Source organism: Balearica regulorum, chromosome 9, assembly GCF_011004875.1.
Source record: "Balearica regulorum gibbericeps isolate bBalReg1 chromosome 9, bBalReg1.pri, whole genome shotgun sequence".
Classification (NCBI taxonomy): domain Eukaryota; kingdom Metazoa; phylum Chordata; class Aves; order Gruiformes; family Gruidae; genus Balearica; species Balearica regulorum.
The window spans coordinates 3,526,118-3,550,683 of NC_046192.1; the positions used below are offsets into that span (position 1 = coordinate 3,526,118).

Below are 24,566 nucleotides of genomic sequence, written 5' to 3' on the forward strand. Positions count from 1 at the left end.
GCCCTGGGGGCTTTGGTCCGTCCCGCCGCGCGGGCGGGGTCAGTCAGCGAGGAGGCCCGTCCCGCCCGAGGGGAGCCGCGGGGCTCCCTGACAGACTCCGGCCTTCCCCGAGCGCCTCGGCCTTCTCCAGCGCGGGTAGGAGCGGCCCGGTGAGGGGACGGGCGTGAGGGAGGCCCGGGGGCCCGTTCCGCCGAGGGTGGTTCAGGGGAACGTAGGTAGGGACACGGCTCCTGCAGCGGGTTACTTCCTCCGGCCTGTCAGGACGAACCGGGAACAAGGGCAAACCCAAAATAATTTTCAGTCGCTTTTCAAGAAAAGACCAAAGACAGTGATAAAAATAGCTCTGGCCATCAAGCAGATTGTATTTACAGTGAGATTTAAAACATGCTTCTGGCATTAGATACTGAGTATCACAACTACGCCAGAAGAAAAACTACTTTTAAAATATTTCTAACTGGTTCTCATTCCCAGTGGGGCACCCAAATCCTTCCCTCCACCCATTCTACAGCCCCCTATCAAAACTAGTAGTTATTCCATCACTGCTGTGTAAAAAAAGAGGCTCACTATACACTCTCAAAGGAGAGACTTCTCTCACAGCTGGTTGTTTTGGTGGGTTAAGCCTCTGGGCTGAGGATTACTCTACATGTCAAGGTGTTCTGGCTGTATGAGGTGTTCTCAACGTACAGCAAGTGATGTGAGAGAGGAACTCTGCAGCAAACCACAATGTTACTGTCTAATTTCCTTCTGCGAATACAGGGAAAACACTCAGGAAGGCTGAAGAACAGATGTTGCAGGTGCCAGTATAAGCACATGACACATTCAGCCTCAGGAGACACATAAACTGGCCTAACTCTGTAGGATTGTAAAATGGAATGCCTGATCTAAGCATAAAGAGTAAATAAGAGGCAAAAAAACATCAGTTGGAGAAATCCCCTTTCTCCTACAGAATCTATATGGTTTCCACAGCACTAGGACAACACTGAAACGATTTCCGTTCTAAGGTTATGGAACAGACTGATCCTTTTGATGATCCTTTCAGTCTAGATGATAGCCTTGAATACCAGCTTATGAAAACCAAGGTTACTACAGGGGTCATGGCAAAGAATCAGATGAATAGCCTAAAAGAAAGGATCAATAGCAAGTTTTTAACTTCTGCAGTCCTTAAAAGAATCCTTCCCTCCCTTCTCCCCAAAAGTACCTCACCCGTTGCTGGCAATACCTTGGATTTCATCCGGAAGCCCTTTGCCAACGATGTGAAACAGTTCTCAACCCTACAAAAAAGGTAACTTTATAATCCTGAGCAAGCTTCTTGCAGAGCCTTTATGAACCGGGGAGCGTTGGCGGGGTCAGTGTTTTATTACCATGACCATGGCAAACATTCTTGGCCAGTTGTGCGCATTCTGTTCCTGAAGCACAAGAAATACAAGGTGATAAGCAGCAGTTCCTTTGGTTCCCACCTTTTTGTGTCTTACCTCTCACGTTTTAATTTGTGCTGTGCCAGAGTCTTTTGCATTTCAACATACATACGTGTACGTGCACACCCGCCTCGGGGGCTTGTAAAACCGTAGGGGGCTATTTTGACGTTTTCTTTCTTCTAGCCAAGGAAAATAGCAAACAGTTATCATACCTTTCCTATTACCAAACTTACAATATCATTATGGTAGAACTGTATCTTACACTGAAAGTATTTTTATTTTACAAAGTAAAATCAAGCTAATATGAAAATGAGACTGCCATCCAGACAAATCTGAAGTTGGGTTTTTTGCATGTGTTAAAACACAAGAACAATGTGAGTGTGGACATTCTAGTTACTGCTCTAGTTAAAAAAAATAAATCTGAAATAAGGATGAAAATGCCTTTTTTTTTCTCTAATCTGACTTCTGAAAAAACACAGTTCTGAATGAAGTCAAGGTAACAGCCCTGTAACTGGATGAAGGAAAAAGTACTCTTAAAACAGAGTTAGTTCATGAAACTGAAGTCTCCTGATGAGGAGGCTAAACCTGAACGGATTTAGCAACCTTTATAAAAAAAAAAAAAGTTAAAAAACCCCCCAAAAAAACAACCAAGGTTAAATGCAGAGATGCACAGGGAACAATCCCTATTGCATCTTTAGGAGCTGAAACATGAATTAAGTTATCCCTCCCTCTGCAGCACAAGAGGCTGACTACTTTCCAACACTCTGTTTCTTTTCCCCAAAAGGCTGCTTTCAAGGCTTTAGCTTGTTTTTGAGTTTACAGGTTGAACAGTTTCACTAGTATAAAGGTATACAAACTGCTCACATACAAAAACCTCCAAGTCCTTTATTACTGTTTTCAGGATGTATGTGGTACATACAATTAACATTACACCAGCTACAGGAAGTCCTCTGTTGCAAGAGGTACTTCAAAACAAGTATCCCAGAGCACCAACATAGACACACACACACAGACACTATAAAATCACTTTGAAATGATTTCCCCCCCCACTTTTTTTTTTTTTTTTTTGTATGTTTGTTTCCTTTTATTTAACTTGACAGCTAGGACTTCTGAGCCATTGGAGATTCTGGCTGTGGCAGATCTCCTAGTGCAGTGGCACTGGTTTAAGAAGGCTACTTCAGACACTGGGAGGTCAGAAGAACAAGAACTCAACGGGGTAACAAAGCGGTGTCATTTTCAATGCTTTCAAGCACAGCTGCTGTCTGGATCGATACCTGTATGTCAGCCTCCTGGTGTCCCCTGCAGAATCTTCTCCTGCGTTACAGGTGCGTACACACCTCGTGTACGTTTACCCCTAAGCTGCAGAACAGGAGGAGAGCACTGTCCGCCACATTGCGTCACTAGTTCCAATTAGTAGGCACTGACACATCAGGAGAGTTAAACAAATGGGACTGGAAAGACTTTAAAAAGGGATGAGCCTGAGAGAAAATCTTTGTTCATTATGACAGATCAGTGACAATCCCTTCAGGTCACCAGGCTTCACATGTCCATCTGTTGCCATCTGTTCCCTAAACTCATCCTTTTTATTCAGATGCTCTGCTTAAAAATAAACCCAAACTACAAAAAGGTTCAACTCCATTCTGTACACATTCTCCATTTCCAGAGTCATTATTCTGGCTTTAGACCTTCTCCTTTCGCTTTAATTTGGACACTTTCTTGACAGTTCCATTCTTGTTTAGAAGCTTCAAAACACGATCCTTGTGATCCAAGACCTTTAGCATGGAGTCTCGAGCCTCATTGATTTGATCCATCACAAGTTTACACCTCTGCATATTCCCCTGAAATGAAACACTGTTGTCATTAACAGCAGACCGTCTAGCCTGTACCTTTTCCTAATACCACTTGTAACCGATGACACCAGAAACAGGAAATGTACCCATGTGATTTTTTTTTTTTTCTTTTTAAAGCCAGCTTTAGCTCTCACTAACTGCAGTGAGATATTTTGTAATTAAGGGTAAAGCAGTTCTGCCGGGTTGAGAGGAACCTACCTGTATCAGTTCATTGATCCGATGCAAGTCGTCATCGGTTGCTGCCTTTTTCTTGGGAATGAGTCCCTCCTGCAGGGCTGTCAGTCTCTCATACACATCATGCTCCAGGTTTGTCTAAAAGACATTAGCACTTCATGAGATGGTTCACCGCTAGGCCAGAAAACATTTGCCCGCATTAAGAGAGCTAACACAGAGAAATTGATAATCTGTTCCCCTCTCAGCTGCTCATGTTAGTAATTCAGAAGATGGAGCCTCTGATGTAGAGTGTGGCACTATTATTCGTACTAACATCTTATTTACAGGATTGCTCCACTTCTGAACAAACATGGATCCTAACCAGAACTGTTGCCCCTATTTCTCACAATACTATTCCAGGAATGCAGAGGTTTTGGGGAGTTTGGTGCTAGAATGCAGAGCACCTACCTCACCCCCAACCTGAAACAGAAGCATCCAGGAATGTGGATCAGTGCTGCCTCCTCAGATCAGCCGCACCATCCCAAACAGACGCTTCTTCAGACCTGTGCATCAGCAGGAGGGAGTTGCCAATTTTGATCATCTGTACAAAATACATCAGCTCTTATGTCTGGATCAAAATCAACACTCTAAGTTTCCAAGCCACTTACGCCACATTCCTGAGAAAGGGGAAAGCACGTCCCACTCCCTTTGGGCACTACACACCAGCTCCTTTACGGTATCCCAATGTCAGATGACCATGTACTGAGTTTGTAAAAACATCCTCCTGTCTTACACAACTCCGCGTTCCCCCGTGTCGTAGGAAGCTGCCGAGCCCCATTCACCTACCAGCTGTAGTAGCTGTGCCGCACAGAGATGGACCTTCCACCCTTGTGCACGACAGGATACACCCTTCTGATTGGCAATCTCCTGCAGCATAGCCTTCTTCTCTTCTGTCACCAGGAAACACAAAGACATGTTATTCAAATTTCAAGAGTTTGCCAGGCCTCTCTTCTCAAAAACATTAACCCAACAACTCTGGCTCTCCGTACATCTTAATAAACGAGAGCGAGCAACGTTTTGATTGGGATAGGAAAATAGCTACCCAGCTGCCATGTATCTGACTGCTGCTCTCACTTATTAACAGGTTATCTGTATTTCCAGAAAAATGATATCCTGTTTCCCCCCACCCCATTAAAAAAAAGGTAGTGCTCAGTGTTTCAACACCCTGTGTGAAAAAGTAGAGTCCATTCTTTACCACTGAAATACATATCTACTCCCTCCTTGATGTGTTTATACAGTTGTGAAAACCCAGTCTGCTTAAAAATGCTAAGATATTAGCTAAAAAAGTCTAAAAAAAAAAACAAAACCAAACCCCAAAACCCAGTATCTGATCTCCATTTCCCTCATATTAGGAAAAAAAGTCTCCTTTAAAAGTCCATTTGTTAGTTGACAAGACTAGTTACACTAACTCTAGAACATTTTTGATTAAAACTGGCAAGTTTGTTAGGTAGTAAGAAAATCAGAAAACTAAACTGTAGCACATCACCATAGCATGTCCCTGCGTTAAGGATTCCTTTCTTTACTAAGTTTCTATCACTGTACATAAATACATTTCTCAGTAACCCCATGATTTTTTCCTTTCATGAAATGATAGCTAATTAATTCTATGTAGTGTCCTTCCCTTCTTTCTTCCTTTATCTTGAGAGTGGAAGAGATTTAGGCAACATCTCACTAATGAAAGTCATTAGCTTACTTGATCAACCCTTGGTTTCCAAATTACAATCAAAACCTTTTTGTGGGATTGCTTACAACACCAGCTGGCTAGGAATGCACCTAAGATACTCCTAACAGGTACGCGGTTCATCCCGGATGAATGAAACTCAAACTACAAGAAGCAGACCGACCTTTTACCCGGACATCACTGTATCTCTGAAAGTGGTGGTAAGCAGCTTTCCAAGGATTGCGATAATGCCGGAGCAACGTGATAGGTGGCCTTGGACGCACAGGGACGTATCTTACCCCTTCTTCATCTAGAAAAAGATCCAGTGACAACGGTATTATTCATCAAGTAGGTGAAAGAAGGAGATCAGCATGACACAATAACTCCAGCAGAAGATGGGTAAGCACTACCTCATACAAAATGACGCTTTATATGTCAAGATAGGTTATTTACCCTGAACGTCACTACACAGAAGGTGCTGCGAAACTGATACTTGGATTCTGTAATATAAGTATTTTCAAAGCAGGAGAATGATAGAGCACCTTCTCCAAGAAACAAGAGGAAGCAGAAATACAGATATTTGAACAGGAAAAGAGACATTAGAGGTGACATTACCTATATACTCCTTTGGAGGTGACTTGCGCTTCTCTGCCTTCACCAGCAAACTTTTGGCAGTGGATTTCTCATCATCAGTGCTGTTTGTTTCCATCATGTCCCCTTCCTCTGTGGAGATGACATGCTGCTGCTTACGGGGTTTCTTCCTCGGGGAGGCACCAGGTGGCAAATCACTTGGAGGCATTGAGAGGTTGTTGGCCAGCAACGCCAAAGACGGAGACACAGTACTTGTAGTCAAAGGAGGGACTGCTGAGAGGAAGGAAAGAGGGAAAGAACCCAAACCATGAGCGGCGTAAAGGTAACACACTAACACCGACTGAACGCTACCTCCAACAGTAGTTGCTGTTTCAGCACCTCATGAGGAGCGTGGACTCCACTGTACGTGCACTTCAGCTCCATGCATGTAGAAGGCCAGATATTAAGCCAGCAGCAATTGCTAGGACAAACCTATACCCTATGATCTTTAGTGTCATGTACAAGACCATAAAGAATGAAAGCAAAGACAATTGTCCCTCAGGTCCTTCACATTCAAAGCTTATGTTAATGGAATGCTACAAAAAGGAATCCATGCTAACATCTGTCTTGTGTCCCTGTAAAAAAGGTATCTTTGTGTGTCCATCAGCACAGGTCACAGTCATTAGCAAGCAAGTCCCTTTCCTCTTTGTAATGCAAGTAGAGATTCACATGCAATCAAATCGGGACTGCAGCACTCCTTGCAAGAGTCTACTCGTACTGCCGTGTCAGCAGCAACTGCGCCAACCAACACGCTCTGAAGTTGGGCAGCACAGCAGCAGGTAGCTTGAGGGAACGCTGCGTGACCTTTGAAGGGAAAAGCTCAGTCAGTCACAACTAAGGCTGCAACAAAAAGTTTCCGGGATGGGATCTCTTGACAGTTTGGCATACCCACAATCGCCAGTAAGAGACAAAAGAACCCTGAAAAGCCTGTGCTCCAGAGACATCTGTAGCAGAGGCAGCTGCTTTCATCACAGAAAAACATACAGCTTTAAGGAGAGCGATGAAATCGACAACTAAACCAGAACTCTGATTAACACACAATCCATGAATGTGGGATGTATTCGTATCATTTTGTCACTGCATAGTGCTTGACCTGAGATCCACAAGGATCTGAGTTTTAGTGAGCATGCCGTCTGATAGCAACTATGGCCAAGCTGGATAAGTAAGGCAATATAAGGAGTATTTTTAAAAGTTCTAGAGAAAAACATCCATGAATCACAGGAGAGCCCTATGAAGTCCTACTCCAGTCACTAATTTGTCACATACAAGAAAGGCCCTCAGACCTGAACAGCAGGATCCGTGACAAAACTGAAGTTAACTGTAGTGATTCATAATATATTGGTCCTGCTGCTGAGTGTGTACGTTTTAAGCAAGGAATTCACACAGACTATTTGGAGTTGGATCATTTTAACACGAACAAAGCAGTCACAATAACAAGTGATTGTGGGAGATTAAGGAGAAGGCTAAGAAGAACTTTATGAGCAATAAGGCATACAGGAACAGAACCCTTTGACTGGTATTCTGTGCTACCATGAAAGAAATGCAATTTCATTTTCAGGATGGAGGTGTTGAAATCCTCCCAATTTCTACACTGTCTCAACAACAAAAGCAGCAACCTGATGATTAACAGCCACCTACCAGATACCGGTCGCATTATGTCCATAGGCTCCACTTCCTCTTTGATTTTTATCTCTGGTACGGCAGGACCCAGCACCGCTGACAGGGCACCGCTCATGGTTGATGGAGGAGCAGGTGTTGCCACAAGCGTAGCAGAAGTTGGTGGAGCAGGCGGGACGGCTCCTGGAATGGTGGACAGTGCTGCTGCAGGCTGTGAAGTGGGACTGGCTGCCGCGATGATTGTTGGAATGGCAGAGGGAGGCTGCTGGGAGGTAGGGGGGACTGCAATGGTGGGCTGCTCACCGCCCTGGTTAGGCACTGCCTCCATAGACACAGTGACCGGAGTGGCCATGGACACATGAATTTCAGGTTTTGGCTTGGCACTGTAATGTCAAAAGAGCAAAACAAGCTGAAGTTAACTGCATGTCAGTCACAACCACCTAGACACAGTGAACAAGCCAAGCTGCATTCAGACCGTCCAGTTTTTCCTGCACTTGCAATGTGCAGGAAAACACACATTAACACCTGACTCAGTAACATGTGTAACAACAGGAGAAGGTGTCATCTCAGTTACATTTCCTCCTCCACTCCCATTCTAATCTTTTGTATTTATTATAGATACTATTTTCTTCCACTCTGTAACAAGCAAATCTCATGACTAATTCCAGGTAACTTCAGAATGCTTGTAAAAGGATCAAAATAGTTTCGCACTGCAGACAAAAGGAACTTTTACCCAAAGCTGTACTGCCCCCCGTGCTCTGTTTGCAAGAGCTCCCAATATGGAAAACAGTTATGAAACAATTAATTGTAAAGACACTGAACTCAACTGAAGCAGGGTAGACGCTTCATTTACCTTTCTTCAGCATTAATTTTCAAGTATTATAGAAAAAAAAGTTTCGAGGCCTATCCTTTACAACAGCAGAGGGGTTTTTGTTTGTTTCTAATGCAAGCTCATAACCACATTTTTCAGAAGGTTACTGCCTCAGCTTCACAACAGCAGAACCAGTCATATCTGTTCAAAGTCGTCACGCTGACAAATTCAAAATAGATTAAGTTTCCCAAAAGAAAGGAAAATGCTCCAACTGCCAGATAATACAAATCAAACAAATATCATTAAACTATTATGATGCAGTTAGTTGTTTCCTAAAGTCTTACCCAGCAGGCCTTGGTGATCCAGATGTGCTTCGCATGGTACTCTCGACACGTGTGCTAGCTACTTCAGGTGGCTGAGGTGGAATTAAGCTTTTCCGGACTGCCAGCCTGCAAGAGACAGACAGATCCAAGATTCCCACCTCACTGATGCAAAGATAAATACCACTGAGAGCAAAGAAATCGACCCTTTCTTGCTCAAACCCAGGTAGGAGTTACAGCTGTATCACTGCACTCCGTCTTCAGTATAACTGATTTGCTACCGAAAGTCTCATTTTATTTTTCAAATTAGATGTTAAGTTTTATTTTCTTTAAAGATAAAGATTAGTTGCTCTGGCCTAGTCACACCTCATTTAGGGCTTCTCCAAGAACACCAGCTTTACTTTCATCCTGCCGGTCAGAGCGTCTTTCTGAGACTGCCAGACTCCAACAGTGGCTGTGCCACTGTCCTCCACTGCTATTTTGAGACAGAGCAAATAATCTGGAACTAAACAGCGCTCAGACAGGCATCTGCTTCGTTTAGCTGGACTAGACTGTAAAAGCCTGACTCCAAGACCTCAAGCCCCGAACGTGGATGTTAGGCAGCACAGGGCTGAATACAGAAAAGTATTTTAGGGACTATTCAGTCTCCTGTGGGGCTGGAAGTCAAACTGTTGTCCAAAATAATCAACCTCTCAAATGGAAACATTCTTTAGTGATCTACCTCTGCTTCTTTAATTTCTGTTTCAGTTTTATAGCCTGCAGCTTCTCTGCCTAAAAAAAAAAAAAAAAAAAAAAAGGTTTCCACCCAAATAATAAAAAAAATTAAAAAATGCAATTTTAGTCTCACAGGACATACGAGTTCCCAACGTTTTCAGCCATTAGTCAGGAGGAAACGCATTGATAATTCTAAAGCCTCTTTATTCAGGCATTTAAAACTAGACAGACAACGTAAAATATTTTAAGAGTTTAAGTTACTCCCTCCCTTTTTCCTAATCAGATTTCACAGTAGGGTACTAATCCTCCTTTCTACTCATCCACATACTCTTCCAAGAAAAGCACTGAAGACAAAGCACGGAATTCTGATTTTAGTAGATTATGAACTCTTTTTATTAGACTAAGCAAGAAAGCCTCAAATCCACTTTCCCTCAAAAGGTCACTTTCAAGAGCTAGGAGATGAACTGTCCTTCTCGTTTTATTACTGACAGTAAGAGGAAACTATATCCTACCCTAGGAGAGGAAAAGAAGTGTGTTTCACAGATCAGCAGGTTACTCACAGCCACTGCCAACTGAATCATCTGCTAGAACTTGTCTCCACTGAAGTGGAATTTAGCCGGGCTAGATTGCACAGAAGTGTCATTTATGTGTCACCTTCAGTTCTACTCACCCATCTGTGGTTGGTTTCTTCCGGAGGATGCTTGGGCGCGGGGAAGAGCCCTGGGCTGGTGCACTGGCACTGGCACTCTGGCTATGGGTTTGCACAACTGTGGTTGCTGCAGAAGCAGTGTTGAATGTGTTGCTAATAGGATTGGCTACAATGGTGGCTCCATCTGCCAAGACTACTGCTAGGAAAGATGGACATCGACACAGCAGAGACAAGAACAGACACAGAGAAGAAAAAGCAGCGGTTACTTAAAGAAATTTGATGACAAAGCAGGTGTTTGCAGTGCACATGTTGTCCGTGCTCCCTCGACTCTCAATCTTTAATTGCAGTGCTTTCAGGCCACTTTGCAAGCAATACCTTTGCTACAAGCAATCTGATCACTGAACCTTCTGCAGGGAAGATGGAAACTACTTCCTGCCTAACAACTGCTGCTAGGGAAATAATCTTTTCCAGACGAAATGGAAAACGCAGAAATCGCTAGGGAGATCACCAACACAACCGGGTCAACAGAGTAACACTCCTGGTAGTACCTACGTGGCAATACATGCCACTTGTAAGCAAGCACCATCAGCTGTGCTTGTGTTCTGACGTTCTGCCAAAGCCTGTTTGGCCAACTAACTGATACAGAGCATTTAGACGGTCAGGAAGTCACCACGCAATATGCCTGCCAGCTTTGCCACAGCATATTCTCTTGGTTGCCGCATCCCATTTCTTCAGTAAGTTGTTGGGGTTTCATCAGACCAATCGCTTTTAATGAAAGATGGTTTCTATCACAGTCCAAGACCAGGCTACCAACTGCTGAAAGTACCTGGCCATATTTTTAATTGCTACTGTGGTCTAATGCATAGCCAGAAGAGTTTGGAAAACATCATTTTCTTGTAAATGACTTTCCCACAAGGCCTTACTGAAGAGAATTGTTTAAGCTCAGGCACTACCAATCTTTTCCACTGAAGCAGCCCATTCAAGGCTATCCACACACTCCACCCGGTATGCTTGAAAAATATAAATTAAGAAATAAGTAAAAAATATTGGCTGGGAGAATATGCACGAGTGTATTTAGTGTCCACTACTGGATCTTTTAACAAGATCATTAATCAGAGTAGAAGAGAAAAAACAAGCCAGATTTGTAGGACAGAAGCTCAGATGCTCCGACTAGGTCCAAAGCACGGACCTGGTTGCTCTTACCTGAAGTCTTGGTGTCGGCTTGTGGCTGCTGAGCACTGATTGGTGCTGGCTGCAGTCCCTGCGTGCCAATTGGTGCAGCGGGGTGGAGTCCTTGCGTCCCAATTGGTGCCGGCTGGATCCCCTGTGCACTGATTGGTGCTGGCTGGATCCCCTGCGCACTGATTGGTGCCGGCTGGATGCCCTGGATGTGACGGGCATGAGACGCATCTACAGTCATCAGCTGCATGGGGTTGAGGTGGACAGTGGAGGCCACTCCGACGCCAGTCTGAGCCGTGATGGCCGAGTTGGGCGCCTGGGCTGAAACTGGGAGCAGCAACACGGACACCTTGTCATGCCTACCCAGCGGTAGTCGGTTCCCCCCAGCACCTCTCACTCAAATATTTACTTTCAAAGACTTTTTTGCTTTGAAAAATCCATTTGCCTGCCTGCTTGTTGCAGTAGCAAATTTGAGAGTGGAGAGACCAGATTGCCAGAAAAATGAAACATTACTCTATTTCCACTCCATTTTCTATTTAAAATTGCAACAAGAGAGAAAAGATCATGTTTAAGTCCACTTTTGGTTTGACTCAAATTATATTTCTTCTAACTATATATCTAACCAGCTTCTAATCTCAGAAAGCTGTGCACTATTTTTGCCTAGTATCTTATTTTACAATGCTTGTAAGTACCAACACTTCACATTTTCCCCATTTAAAAAAAAAAAAAAATTAGAAGCCTAAACCTTTTCTTTTCAAAAGAGAGCCTTTCCACAGAGCTTATCATTGCATGAATTAAAAAACACCAAACCTTTGACTGTACAAAAGCAAATGGAGACTCAAGTGTAAGTACCTTAAAACAGGGCTTACTTCCTTCTCCTCTTTCCCCAGCCATGTAGTAGTAAAAAAAAAATTAAAAAAAATTTCCTTAGTGCAAGTGGACAAACTGTTCTGCAGTCGAGTACAATCTTATCTGACTCAGAACAGAGCTGGCAATTATAGGCTGGATCCCATAGCTAAAATGAACACGAAATCTTTTTGTGGCAGAACGATGTTCCCAATGAAGCACCTTTTCTAAGAAGTTCAATTCATTCACTTGAATTTACAGCTCTGAGCAACTATGATTCCATCTTTCCAGACTTACTATATGGCCCATTACACTTCTCCCAGGCAGCATTTAACAGAGCTGTTGGACTACCTGCAGCTCCTGGATTTCCAGATTTCCAGTCTTTACAGAACAGTACCACGATTTCTGCAGCCATGCACGGAATGCAAGTGTGAACTTGCCAACAATGGACTTGCTGGCTAACAATGGAGAGCCCTCTCATCGCAGAACAAGCTGTTTTCCTCTTTGTCACAGGATTTCGATCAAATTCTTGTGCTGACAAGACACTCTGAACAGCTGTGAAATGCCCGAAATCTGGCACCAGGTCCCTGAAAATGGCTTCTGTATAAAGAGTGGCACTCTTCGCAGAACACCTTATGTGAAACACTCTCGTTGCAGAACTTTCTATCCAACAAAATCCTTATGGGAGACTATATAAACACAACCAGCATTTCAAAAGCCAAAGCCAATGCTCTTCCTCAAAATTCTGTATTAACACTCCGTACCTCAGTGATCTTTTTAAAAGTCTCCCCTGCACTTTTACCTAAGCCCCCACCTGGCTGGGCTTAGCACAGGTGCGTGTGCCTCCTGATACCTTGAATTGTCTGCTTTGAGTTGTCACTAGTTACTGCCACAATTAGTACCTTCAACTGATACTTCAAGTCAATTTAACAAGCAAAATGTCTCTGTCAACAAGCTCCTGCTGAAGAACCTGCATTTGCTTTTTTAAAATGAGCATCAGCCCTACCATCACACCACTATGCTACCCAAATGGAAACTCCTGACAGTCTGCAATCACCAGGGGCTCTGTAACCACTCCTCAACCGCAGCCGCCAACACCAAGTACCACCACTCGCCTGTACATTCTCCTTTAAAACCTTCAACCAAAGTGCAGGAAGGCACAACAGAAGCTCACCCATCCCTTTTGCAAGTCATTTAATTATCCTGAAGCCCACCTCAAATCCTGATAGGACATAGTCAGGACTTGCAACTTTTCACTGGAATTTCAATGACACAAAGAACAGGCCCCAGTAACTCAATTCTCTGTGTGAACTTTCCCACTCAGCAAATGGGCTTTGCCACCTCCAGGCCCTTCCAAATTCTCTCTATACTGCTCAAGGGTAACATGCTGCCTGCAGACACAGATGTTCCCTAAAAATCCAAATCACGCGTATTCCTAGGGTTTGGATCGTGGATATTATCACATTAGAGAAAACAATCCTAAACCACTCAGTTTTACGTAAAAGTGCTCCAAATTTTGGCACAGAATGACCTAAGTTTGGGCCAACTATGTGGGCTCACATTATGCATGATTTTTTGACTGTCTGCAAATCACTGCAACAGTTCAAATACATTAATTGTTCCATTATTTTAAACAAAAGCAGTAAAGCAAAAGTGTGCAATGCAGCTTCCTTTTTCCATTTTTGATTCAGGTTTCTCTCTCAAACTGTGCACTCATGGGGAAAGAGATTAAAATGGGCTTATTGGAATACCAGGGAAAGAAAATTCCTGAAAGATCTGGTTTGGAGGAATTGAACTGTTTTGATTTGTAGAATCAAAATTTCTACTTATAGAGATGCAAACCTTTGGATATTAAACGTGAAACTCCTGAGAAAACTATTATTAGCTGTGTTTAGTAGAACTCTGAAATAGTTCAATATCCCTTGCCCACGAGTATTCTCCTCGGCCAACAAGTCAAAGACTTTTTGTGACAAATTGTCAGAATCAAGCACAACAATCTCTTAGCTTCTCCCACCACTGAAGCTCATACATAAGCTAACAAGTGAACAAGCTTGTCTTACCTGGGTACTGGCGAATGGTGGACACCGAGCTGGTGATGGGGGTATAGGTGTGCGCAGTCAAAGGATAGGCGGAGGGCGGGTACGTTGGTAAGAAATACTGGAACTGGACAGGCACCGACTGCCTACAGGCATCAAAGAGAGCAAGTATTACATACACACCATTTCAACAGTTCATCTTCAACCCCTGCCTTTGGCCACTCCCTGAGTTTTGTAATCTCAACTGTTATGATTAATTCAAAACTATCAAATCACCCCCATCCCAGGGGTTTTTAAAGCACCTGATTTCCAGCGTATCAGGACCTAGAAAAGCAGCAAGGCACTCAAAACCGACTCACGCACACTCTCATTCATAGAGCTGTTATCTCCCCACCTGTTGTCATTTCTGGTTTCCATTGCTACTGGGTTTGGAGATGCCCGGTGACTGGAGAGGGGTATGAGATTACTCCTCTCTGCTGTGTAATCAGACTGGATCCGGGGAGAAGTATGCGTGATTTGCTGAGGAACCACTTTAGCTACATAAAGACAAACATGTAATCAGTTAACAGTCAAAGGAAAAGTTGGTAGACGCTGCAAAGGCAAGGTTAATTCTCCTGGCAAAAACCCCAATACTACTTCCCTCTCCAAATAAAACAACCACCCCATCTCCAGATAACTTTCTATCCACAGCGATGATAGTTTTCCTCAATAGGAAGAACAAACAAGGGAAATGAAGCATTTTTCATCAATTTGTACCATAATAGAAGGACATAAAAAAAATGCATATATGTTATACTTGCTAACAGATTAAGTTACTCCAGTGCTCAAATGAAAATTTGGGGTTTTTTGGGTTTTGGTTTTTTTTTTTTTTTCATAGGATCAGCTCAATCATTTCTACTGCCAAGAACTTAATGATCCAAGTTTCCAAAACAGAACTTGACAGAGACCAAGGGAAATGAGACCAAAGCAGACAAGTATACATAGACAGAGGCTAAGGAAAGAAAGAAAACACCTACAAAAGCTTTACAGGAAACACTGACATATTAAGATACAACTTTACTCTTTGGAAATTTACAACAGGGAAAGATATTACAAGATTTCAAAAGAACAAGGAGGAGGTCAGCAGGAAAACAGTGATGAAGAAAAGGAAACTCAGGCAGTTCTGTAGGAAACTTCTCAGGCAGATTCCATATCCAGGCAAATAAGCTTCCCACCTTTAGATCTCAGTGTTTTACCTCCAAATGAACACACCACCCAAACTCAAGGCTACACCTAACGCCTCAAGAAGCCAAGGAAGGAACTTAGAAAACCAACGATGAAAGCCGCGTTCTATCACCAAGCGGTTAGTATATACAATGCAGGTTCTGAAATGCCAAAAGGCCCAAGTTCGTCTAAAAATTCAATTGAGTAAGTTAATGAGCCATTTTATTACCTCCTCCTCCTAGAACATCTATTTCTTCCTGGTATTAAAAAAAGCTATGCCACAGTGGACCTATTAATTGGTTTCTCCCAGCTTGAACCGACTTTCTTCCCCTCGTTAATTTGCTAACATGCACAAACACTACTAGCATAAACAGAAAATTGAAGCATCAGTTACACATTCTTCTTAAAACTGAAATCACTCACCAACTGGGATGTTTGAGGTCGTGACAGCCGTAGCATGGGAAGAATGGGAGGGCATTGTCATGGTGACAATGGTGCTTGTAGGCGCTTGGGTGTGAGACACAGAACCTAAAGAAAAAAAAGAAAAAAATAAACCCCATACAAGATCTTTCTGCAGAGTCCTATCACACCAGCGTATCTATATCCAAATAAAGAGGGCAAAAACCCCAACCCAGACAACCTCCCTGAAGAACCAAGCAATTCCTCTCCTGAAGTCTGCTCATGCACTTCCAAATGCATGAAGAAAGAATTCCTCAAAAGTAATCAGGTCCCATCGTCAAGGAGGAAAACCAAAAAACCCCAAACCCCACAACTCTCCTACAACAGCATTATGGATACTCACCAGCTGTGGTTGCTGAAGCAATTGTATTCGTTGCCAAAATAGGTGCCACTGTTGCTGCTGCCACTGGAGTACCAGTACTGAAAATGGTTTTCTATGAAAAGAAAACCTTCAAGTTAAGACTAGTACATTTAAAATATTCACTTAGTATGGAATCATGCTGCCTTGTCTGTAAAGAACATGAACTTCTAACCTAATACTAACTCTTTTCCTGAATTTAATCTTAGCGCTCAAGACAGAAACAAAAGAGATGTCTAGAAGAAGCAAGACAGTTTTTTTTCTTCTTGCATTTTACCTGAGCCATGGTGTGGAGCTGTGGCTTCTGTGTTCCTATAGCTGGGTGAGAGGGTAGTGTAATCCGAGTGGCCGTGTCCCTCGGCTGTGCAGGCCGCTGAATGCTAATAGCTGCAGAGGGCGGGTGCTGCTGGATAGACAGGGTGGGTCGACTGGCGAGAAAGAGAAATAGTTGTGAAAGTAACGATGTGGATACTAAATATGCAAAATAAGATGCAGGGATATGCATCAGGCCTTGGTCTCTTTCTCTTTGAAAGCAGCACTGCTGTCAAATGTATGGTCAAGTTTCTTACGCTGCTTTAGCTACTTTGGTCTGTCCTCATCTTCCATGAGCACCCAACTAGGAGGGCAGACATCAATAATGTGTATCAGTTCATAACAAAAGACTTTCTGCCAGGGATGCATTTCAACGTTCATATGTCATTTTTTCACTGTCTTCATAAAAAAGATGGGCTGAATGAGCCACAAGTTGCTACAAGAAGCAACTTTGCAAGAAGCAGGAGATCACAAGTGCTTTATTAAGCTTTTTCTTTCTTAGACCACAGAGCAGCGGTTCACATTGATAGTAACTTTTATTCACAGAACTGAAAGTATTTGCACTGTGCAAGCATTACTATTCATGTATTATATCGTCCTACATCTAGAGGATTATCAGCTCTGGATGTTTAACACGTATGCTTCCCCGTCCTGCAGCCTCTGTAAAGTCAGAGTACTGTAGATTTCAAAGCACCTTTACCTGAGGGTTGATTCCGTAGCATGCGCTGCTGTTGTAGTTATAACAGGGGACTGAGCTCTTGTGGCCGAGACAGTTGCCACCACAGCCGGAGGAATAGTGCTTGAGGTTGTCACGGGCGGACGAGACTGTAAGAGTCAGAAAGAGACACATTCAGAAAAGAAATTCTGCTATTTAGATAATAACTAGGAATTACTTGACTAAAACTTTTTTCTAGATCTTATCTCTAAGTTTTGGCCTTCTAAGACATTTCCAGTCTTTCTGACTTGATCTGCAAGCTCCTAAGCAGATCTGCCCTGGTTTTCAAAGCATATTTGTCATTGAAATCAGTAACCAACAGAGTTAACAAGACCAGATCCCTTGAAGGTCTTTAGGGAAAAAGCCAAAGGTCAGCTCTCTTCAGAATGAAAAGAAACTCTGATCCAAGTATACACAGGAAGTCAAAGGTGATTACATTGGGATCCTAACCAAAAGCACAAAGTAAGGATGAAGGGTTAAACATCTTAACACTAAACTAGTACTGTTGTAGGGAGACGGTATCTACAATCTTCTCCTTAAACATGTATCTAAGCTGAGAAATACAGAAGCATATTAAAATTAGATTTTTTAAAAATTCTTTGTCAATATATATATTTAAGAATAAATCAAACAAGCATATCATACCAGACCTTTCAGACTTAAAACTTGAGTATATCTAAACTAAATCCTCTCCCCAGTTTCGAAACACTTTGGAGACCCTTAAAAACCCTATTTCTGGCATCAAGTCTACAAAGGAGATAAAACCACAGGACTCATGCAACTATTTCACTACTTGCTATTAGAAACTGGTACCCAAGAAACAGAACTGAGAGAGAGCTGACGGTAGCCCCAGCCCAGTAAATACACGATTACAAGTGCCAGGAAGAATCTGGAGCCAGCAGTCAGCGTTCTGCAGAGCTGCCTGGCTGCCACCTGCCTGGATTGGCTGATGGATGATGTGCTGAACCGCTGGCTGAGCTGTAGCTGCATTTGGCAACTGCGAAGCCGGTCTCAGGACTGTAGTTACTTTAGAACTGGACATCACTGCAGCAGCCGCTGCACCTGGGGAACAAACAGAGTGTGTTAAAATACTGGCACCCAAATGACTCCATTATGACTGCAGAGACAGACTCTGATGTTAGCTGGTATGTATTTCAGTTTGAATGTATTTCATATGTATGTCAGTTCAGGTGACATTAGTTTAAAAGTAAGGCTTGCAACAAATATACATAAGGTTCACAAAAGTATGTGGGTGTTGTGGTTTAACCTGGCAGGCAGCTAAAACCCAGTGGTTTGCTCTCCCCCACAATAGTGGGATGGGGCAAGGAATTAAAAAAAAAAAACCAAAAAACTCGTGGGTTGAAATAAAGACAGTTTAATATGACAGAAAAGGAAAACAATAAATAATAATAAATAATAAAAGAATATACCAAACAAGTGATGCACAGCCCAATGGCTCACCACCTGCAGACCACCGATGCCCAGCTAGTTCCTGAGCTGTGGTCTAAATCCCTGGCCAGTTTCCCCCAAGTTCTATACTAAGCATGACATCATATGACATGGACTATCCCTTTGCCCAGTTTGGGCAGCTGTCCTGGCAGTGACACCCCTTCCCCCCCCCAGCTCTTGTGCACCCCCAGCCTCCTCGCTGGCAGGGCAGTTTGAGAAGCTGAAAAGTCCCTGACTTGGTGTAAACATTGCCCAGCAACAACCAGACATCAGTGTGTTATCAACAGTATTCTCACCCTAAGTCCAAAACACAGCTCTATACTCGCTACCAGGAAGAAAATTAACTCTATCCCAGCCAAAACCAGGATAGTGAGAAAGGGTAGGTATTATTTTAAACAAATTGGCTTTATTGATACTTCTTACTCCCCTATAATGAACTTCATATTGCAAATCCAATTTTTTCTATTCCAAGCTATGGAAGTCAGTAGAAATAATTTAAACAGTTTGATCACTGGGCTAATGTGTAAATAAATCACTTGATACCAACAATAATCTCCCTGGACCTGACCAAGTTCTGAAGACAAATACATAAGCAATAAAAGAAAAACAAAACAAAACCCCAACCAACTTTGAAAGCTACAACAGCATAGGACTTTGGTTAATTTGTCTGCTGTTGGCTGTCTCCTCATCAAAAGAAATTGCTGTCAAAGGCAAATAGCCTTGAAACCATTTGGTGGATTAGACTGCATAGGTTCTGTAGACGTCCCTAAATGAAATTACCACCTTGAAAGGTAATGTTCAAGCTGAGAGAATAAAAGCAGGAAGAAAAAAAATGAAACAAACAAAAAACCTGGTAATATAAAGTCTGTGGCAGCTGTCCCACAAGAATCTAGTGAACAAAGCTACATTTTACATCAGCTACAAATAAAGCTACACAGTCCTTCCACCTCTCTAGCTGATTTTTACTCCAGTAAAATTTTGGGTCTCTGCTCATATCCATTTATTTTTCCTGAGTGAGCAAATAACATCAAATATGAAGAGAAATAAAAACATAAAGGGTACTTGGAATTCAGATCAGTTTCAAGTCGAACTAGAAACCCAACCCATAAGTTTTTTGGAAGTAAAACTGCAGTCAGAAATCAGTATTGAGCACAGGGCTTCTTTTAAGGGGCTGATCTCCTGTTTTGTGAGCCGTAGCCACCAAAATCCTAGGAGACAAGAACCTGTAGTCAGCACCAGCATTTAACTCAAGGGCAAATGCAAATGCACACAATATGATACGTTATCATGCACAAAAATGCACAAGTGAGAACAAAAATATGCCTCACAACTGCTCAGGTGCCACTGTCATAGGTGAACAATGCTTGCTACCAAGAACGTACATGACATTTTGCAGGACAGGTCGGTCTATACCGGTGTATATTTTGCCTTGAAAGCATTCACTGTTGTAACAGCACAGAACTAGAATAACAGACGTGCTGGTATCTGCTAGCATTTTACACACTGTCACGCAGTCCTGCCCTAAACGGCTGAAGCCAACGTAATGCCTAAAAGGCCAGCAGCCACCTGTTTATGCTAGCAGTTTTAACAGCTGGAGTATTAGCTGCGTTAGCAGCGAGGAGAATTCTTAGAGGTGAAGGCTAGATGCACCTCCCCTGAGAGGCTCTGAACAGAGGGCAGAGACAGCACAGCTAGATCTTTACCCCGCGGTAGGTGAGAAGCTCCAATGTGTAGCGGAGGCCCAGGAGCACTACTTCTGATGATGGACATCTGCACATTGGTAGCCATGATGTGATGCAAGTTACTAGGGTGCCCCTGCAGAGAGAAAGAAATAACAAAACCCAAAATAAACCATGAGCTATGTTGACAAGAATTAACAGCCACGCTAACAGTATTACCATACCCAAGTCCTAAAGGCAGAAAAGAGCTTTTGTAGAAATCCTTGGTGTACAAAGGTTGCACACTTTACAAGTAGAGGGGATAAAGAGGCAGATGTTTCTACAGAGATACAGTTATAGAACCTGCTGACATTGTGTGTGGAAGATGTAAATTTTTCTCTGTTTCACAGAGGTATTTTTCTGGTTGGCACAAGAGTGCACAGAGTCAGCCAGCAGTCACTCACATGCCAGCCAGAGAGATGGCCCTTCTGCCATCGTGGCATTTAAGGCATAGATTCACACCACCTCTCCAGTGAAGTCAAGAGAATAGTGGGAACCTGGCAAGTGCTGCAACAAATTAATTCTATTTTCTAATAATTCTGGACTTCCCAAAAATATTAATAAAGATAAAAATCCACTGAAACTGCTGCACATCCTTAGCCAGCCCAACTCAAATCCACCTAAAGGCACTTTACATCAAAACTCTGAAACTTCAGAGGCTTAGTGATGAGTGTTCTGGCAAAGTAGTTTCAAATCACAAGGACCGGTTCTGCAGCCAAAATTAGAGGGAAGAACAATTTCGAAAGCATTGTCTACACCTCCCTCCATCAAATTTTGTCACTAGTGGTTTAATAAGAATACACTGCAAAACCATGAACCGTTCACCAGTCTCTTTTGATCTGCTCCCAGGAGAGCTGAAGAACTGCAGTGATGAACCCCAGCAGTTTGTCTACACTAGAAATTCTCCAAGCGATACTGGAAGAGCAGGAGCTTTTAAGGGAAGACTCAGCTGCGCAGCAGCTTTTGGATATGGCTTTGTTATCACAGCCCTCTGCTACGTCAGTTGGATGATTACAACAAATCGGCAGCTTTCTAAAGAGCTAGTGATAACCGAGTCTGAAGTTTAATGCTCCATGCAGAACTGATCCAATAACCAGTGGCCTTCCCTCCTGCCACAAGAGTCCACCTCAGTTGTATCAATATTAGTATTGATCTGACCATGCAGTGCGCTGGAAGAGGAAAAAAAAAAAAAAGCCCAAACCCAGACCTGTTGCCCACTGATTGTTGCCACTGGAATTGTTGGAGCCTGTGGTATGTTGCTTTCCATGGTCACAGTAACTTGCCCAGGAACTTTTGTGGGAGCCGAGAGAGTAGAGGGTGGAGCAGGAGCAATCGGCCGGCTGGGCATGGTGGGCTTCAAGGGAGGCTACAAGAAATACAAAAGACAGAAATGTTGGCAACTCCAAACGAGAGCTCAATGTTGAAGCAGAAATCGTGTTTGGGGGTTAAAGCCTGGAGAGAAAGTCAGCTTTGCACAAGGGTAAGTACGGTTAAGTATTTGGAGGGGAAGAACATTGGTCATTTAGAGCTATTCCATTTTCAGCTGGGACAAAGAAAGGGCATCTTTTGAACTGGAAATATGCAGCTTCTAATGTACAGCATGAGTCAGAAGCGGAACCTGTTAGGGTTATGGTATTCCCCTACAGACACTGGGCATTAACAGTTAAATTGATATCCTCATCCTATCATGCAGAGAAAAGATTTCAGAAACTGACTGAAATCACTCTTAAGAAGTAAACAAAAAACATCCCCCTCAGAAATAATGCTGTGATACTATAAAGTCCTCAGTGTATCACACGGAACAGCTAAACCCACGAGGCAGTGCAGAGCCAGTAGAAGCACGCAAGGAAAGCTTAAGAACCAAAAGCAGGGAAGTTTTTGGTGCAATTTATTTTTGCTCAGCTTGTAATAGAGATTGTATTTTTTTTCCCCCTCTATGAATCGTGAACCTCCTCATTACCTTCATAAGTCCGTCTGAAAAGGAAAGTGGGACAGCTGGAGTCAAATGTGCTGGTGGTGCTGTCACTGTCACCGGGGCACCAGACTGGACAGGGTGGTGCTGTGTCAACATCTGAACCTGTGGATATGGCCGAACCACCACTGGTTCCTGCTTTTCTTCTCGAGGTTGGATAGAGCTGCCGGGACCGATGTGCTCTCTAGGAGCAACTTCTGAGTCACGACTAGATTCATCACTCACTAGTGAAAAAAAGAAAAAGGGAACTCAGGAAAAAGGTAAAAAAAGTTAACAAGTTCATGTTGGTCACCCATCAGGTCAGAGATGTGATGTCAGAAACAGTTGAAATAAGAGAAATTCACCCTCATAATGAAACACATTCCAAAGATGAAAACTCTAGGAACTCTGGCACTGCTTCTGCCAGTTCCCCTCAGAACTGACGGGCCTTGTAATGTCGGGCAACCTGGGGTCATCTCTGAGAAGCCCACCTTCTTCAAACAAAGATTGGCTAATTTTACTTTCAAGTGAGAAATACATAATTATCTAAGTAATTGCCATAAAGTTCCACATCAAACAGGTAGTGTTAAAAACTCTTTAATGCCTTATGTGTCTGAATATCAAGCTGAAAAACACGTGTAAACCCTCCCGAAAATGAAGCCGCTCCCCCCCCCCCAATCACCTCTGGCAGCCTACTGAGGACCCGTCACCTTGCAGGGACGGCGGTAACGAGACCCAGGGCTCCCCACCCCATTTTCAGCTACAGGAACCGTCCCCGTATTCGCTCATCGCTTCTGCTAAAGATCCGCAGAAGAGGAGCTGAGGGGCACAAACGTGCTTAAAAAGTGGAAAGGGCCAACTCTGCCCTGACGTCGCTTTTCAGAGTCAGCGACTAAATTGATTCTCACGTAGTTCCTCCCATTCGGGATCGCGGCAGCTTTAGGGCTGGCTGCCACGCTCCCGCGGGGCCGTCCCGCTCCTCCCGCTCAGCGCCCGGTGCGACCCGACCCGCCCCCCCGTCCCCATCCCCGCACACCGCCTGTGATCGCCGGAGAAGCCGAGGGAAGCGGGGGCGGGGCGGGGACACCGAGATCACTCCGGGCCCCCGGAGCCGGCAGCTGCCCGCGGGCTGTGGCCGCCAGCGGAGGCCGGAGCCGGGCCCGGAGCCCGCTTACCTGTGGCGGCGGGGGCGATGAGCCCGGCGGAGCCGCTGGTGGGGATGGGCGGCGGCGCTGGTCCCAGGCCGGCGGGCGGCGCGCCCGAGCGGGGGAACTGCTGCGAGCTCATGTCCGCCTGCGGGCACCGCCGACCGTTACGTTGCGTCACAGCGCGTCACTCTACCGGTGACCCCCCCTCCTCCCCCACCGCCGCCTCACGGGGGGCGACGACTCCCCCGGCAGGCACCGCCCCCCCGCTCCCGCCCCGCTCATTGGGCGCGGCGCTAGCGGCACTGCCAACCCTGCGCCAATGCGGCGCGCCCCCGCCACACCAGCCAATCCAGCGCAGGCCTCCCCAGCCAGTGAGCAGCGACCGTACTAGTGACCTCACAAGGCGGCGAGCCAATGGTGGGGAGGACAGCGCTGGCCAATGAGGGCCGGTCGTGCCGCCCGGGCCCGCCCTGCCGTGCCGCCGTGAGGGGCCGCAGGGCCCGGATGTTCCCGGGAGCGCGGCGGCGCCCGGGGCCGCCCCTACCCGCACCGAGCGCGGCCCGCAGCGCCCGGCACTGCCCTGCCCTCCTCGGCCTGCCCTTCCCGGGCCTGCTGCCGCCGCCCCTTCCCGCCCTCCCGCCCCGGTCGCGGTCCCGCCGCCGCGCAGGGCCCCGCCCCTCTCCTCTCTCCTCTCCTCTCCGCCGCCGCCTCAGCCGCTCGCCCCGCTCCGCAGCGCTGCCGCCGGGCACGGGCTTCTCCCCGCCGCCGCGCACCGAAGCGGCGGCTGCCGCCCCTCCCCTCCCCCCCGCTCGCAGCCCTTCCCCGGAGCCGCCCTCGGCCCCCAACCGCCGGAGCGAGGCGGTGCCGGCCGCGCCGCCCGCGGCGTTACCTGTGCCCGGGGCGCCCCGCGGCAGCCGTCGCTGAGCCGCCACCGCCGAGAACCGAACTCCGCTTCCGCCGCCGCAGCTGCCCACGGCGGATTGGCCCCGGTCGGCCCCACCCACCTCAGCGCCCCCCGCCCCATTGGCTGCGGCACCCCTCCCCGCAGGCCTGCTGGGAGATGCAGTCCGCGCGCAGGCTCGGCCGGCCAAAGATCTCGCGAGACGCAGGAGGGGCGGTGCCTCGCCCGGGCGCGCTATTGGCCGTAAGCCGTGGGGTTTCCTGGGAAACGCGGCGGGGGCGGGGCTCGCTGGCGGCCGCACACCCACCCCCCCCCCCCCCCCTTCCCGGCGGCGGCTGCAGGGGCAGCGGCGGGCACCGCCTACGGCACCGGGGCCGGGCTGGGGGGCCGGACTGGGGGGCCGGGCCCGCAC

At 45.4% G+C, this 24,566-nt stretch overlaps 1 protein-coding gene and 1 long non-coding RNA gene across 4 annotated transcripts; one reads left to right on the forward strand and one right to left on the reverse strand.

Moving 5' to 3' along the window:
- The first annotated feature begins 19 nt into the window (after positions 1–19).
- Positions 20–9,223, forward strand: LOC142602893 (uncharacterized). Its single transcript, XR_012836716.1, has 2 exons — positions 20–135; positions 3,839–9,223. It is a non-coding gene; the product is annotated as an uncharacterized LOC142602893 (long non-coding RNA).
- On the reverse strand, positions 2,281–24,345 carry SAP130 (Sin3A associated protein 130). 3 transcript variants are annotated; one of them, XR_012836715.1, is made up of 22 exons: positions 24,143–24,243; positions 23,281–23,398; positions 22,115–22,350; positions 21,362–21,520; positions 20,140–20,251; positions 17,925–18,049; positions 16,973–17,097; positions 16,238–16,388; positions 15,946–16,036; positions 15,567–15,671; positions 14,335–14,476; positions 13,965–14,086; positions 11,083–11,385; positions 9,901–10,075; positions 8,541–8,645; positions 7,407–7,768; positions 5,754–6,002; positions 5,323–5,448; positions 4,265–4,368; positions 3,887–4,019; positions 3,464–3,577; positions 2,281–3,253 (listed from the first exon to the last, which is right to left on the reverse strand). XR_012836715.1 is itself a non-coding variant. In XM_075760867.1 (21 exons), exons 1-21 carry the CDS (start codon positions 24,275–24,277, stop codon positions 3,095–3,097), a joined length of 3,318 nt encoding a protein of 1,105 aa, XP_075616982.1. In that variant the 5' UTR covers positions 24,278–24,345; the 3' UTR covers positions 2,281–3,094. The 3 variants fall into 3 exon arrangements, 2 of the variants coding, with proteins under 2 accessions (XP_075616982.1, XP_075616983.1); XM_075760867.1 differs by lacking the exon at positions 3,887–4,019 and having other exon boundaries at positions 24,143–24,345; XM_075760868.1 differs by lacking the exon at positions 3,887–4,019 and having other exon boundaries at positions 9,901–10,078.
- Positions 24,346–24,566: the final 221 nt, after the last annotated feature.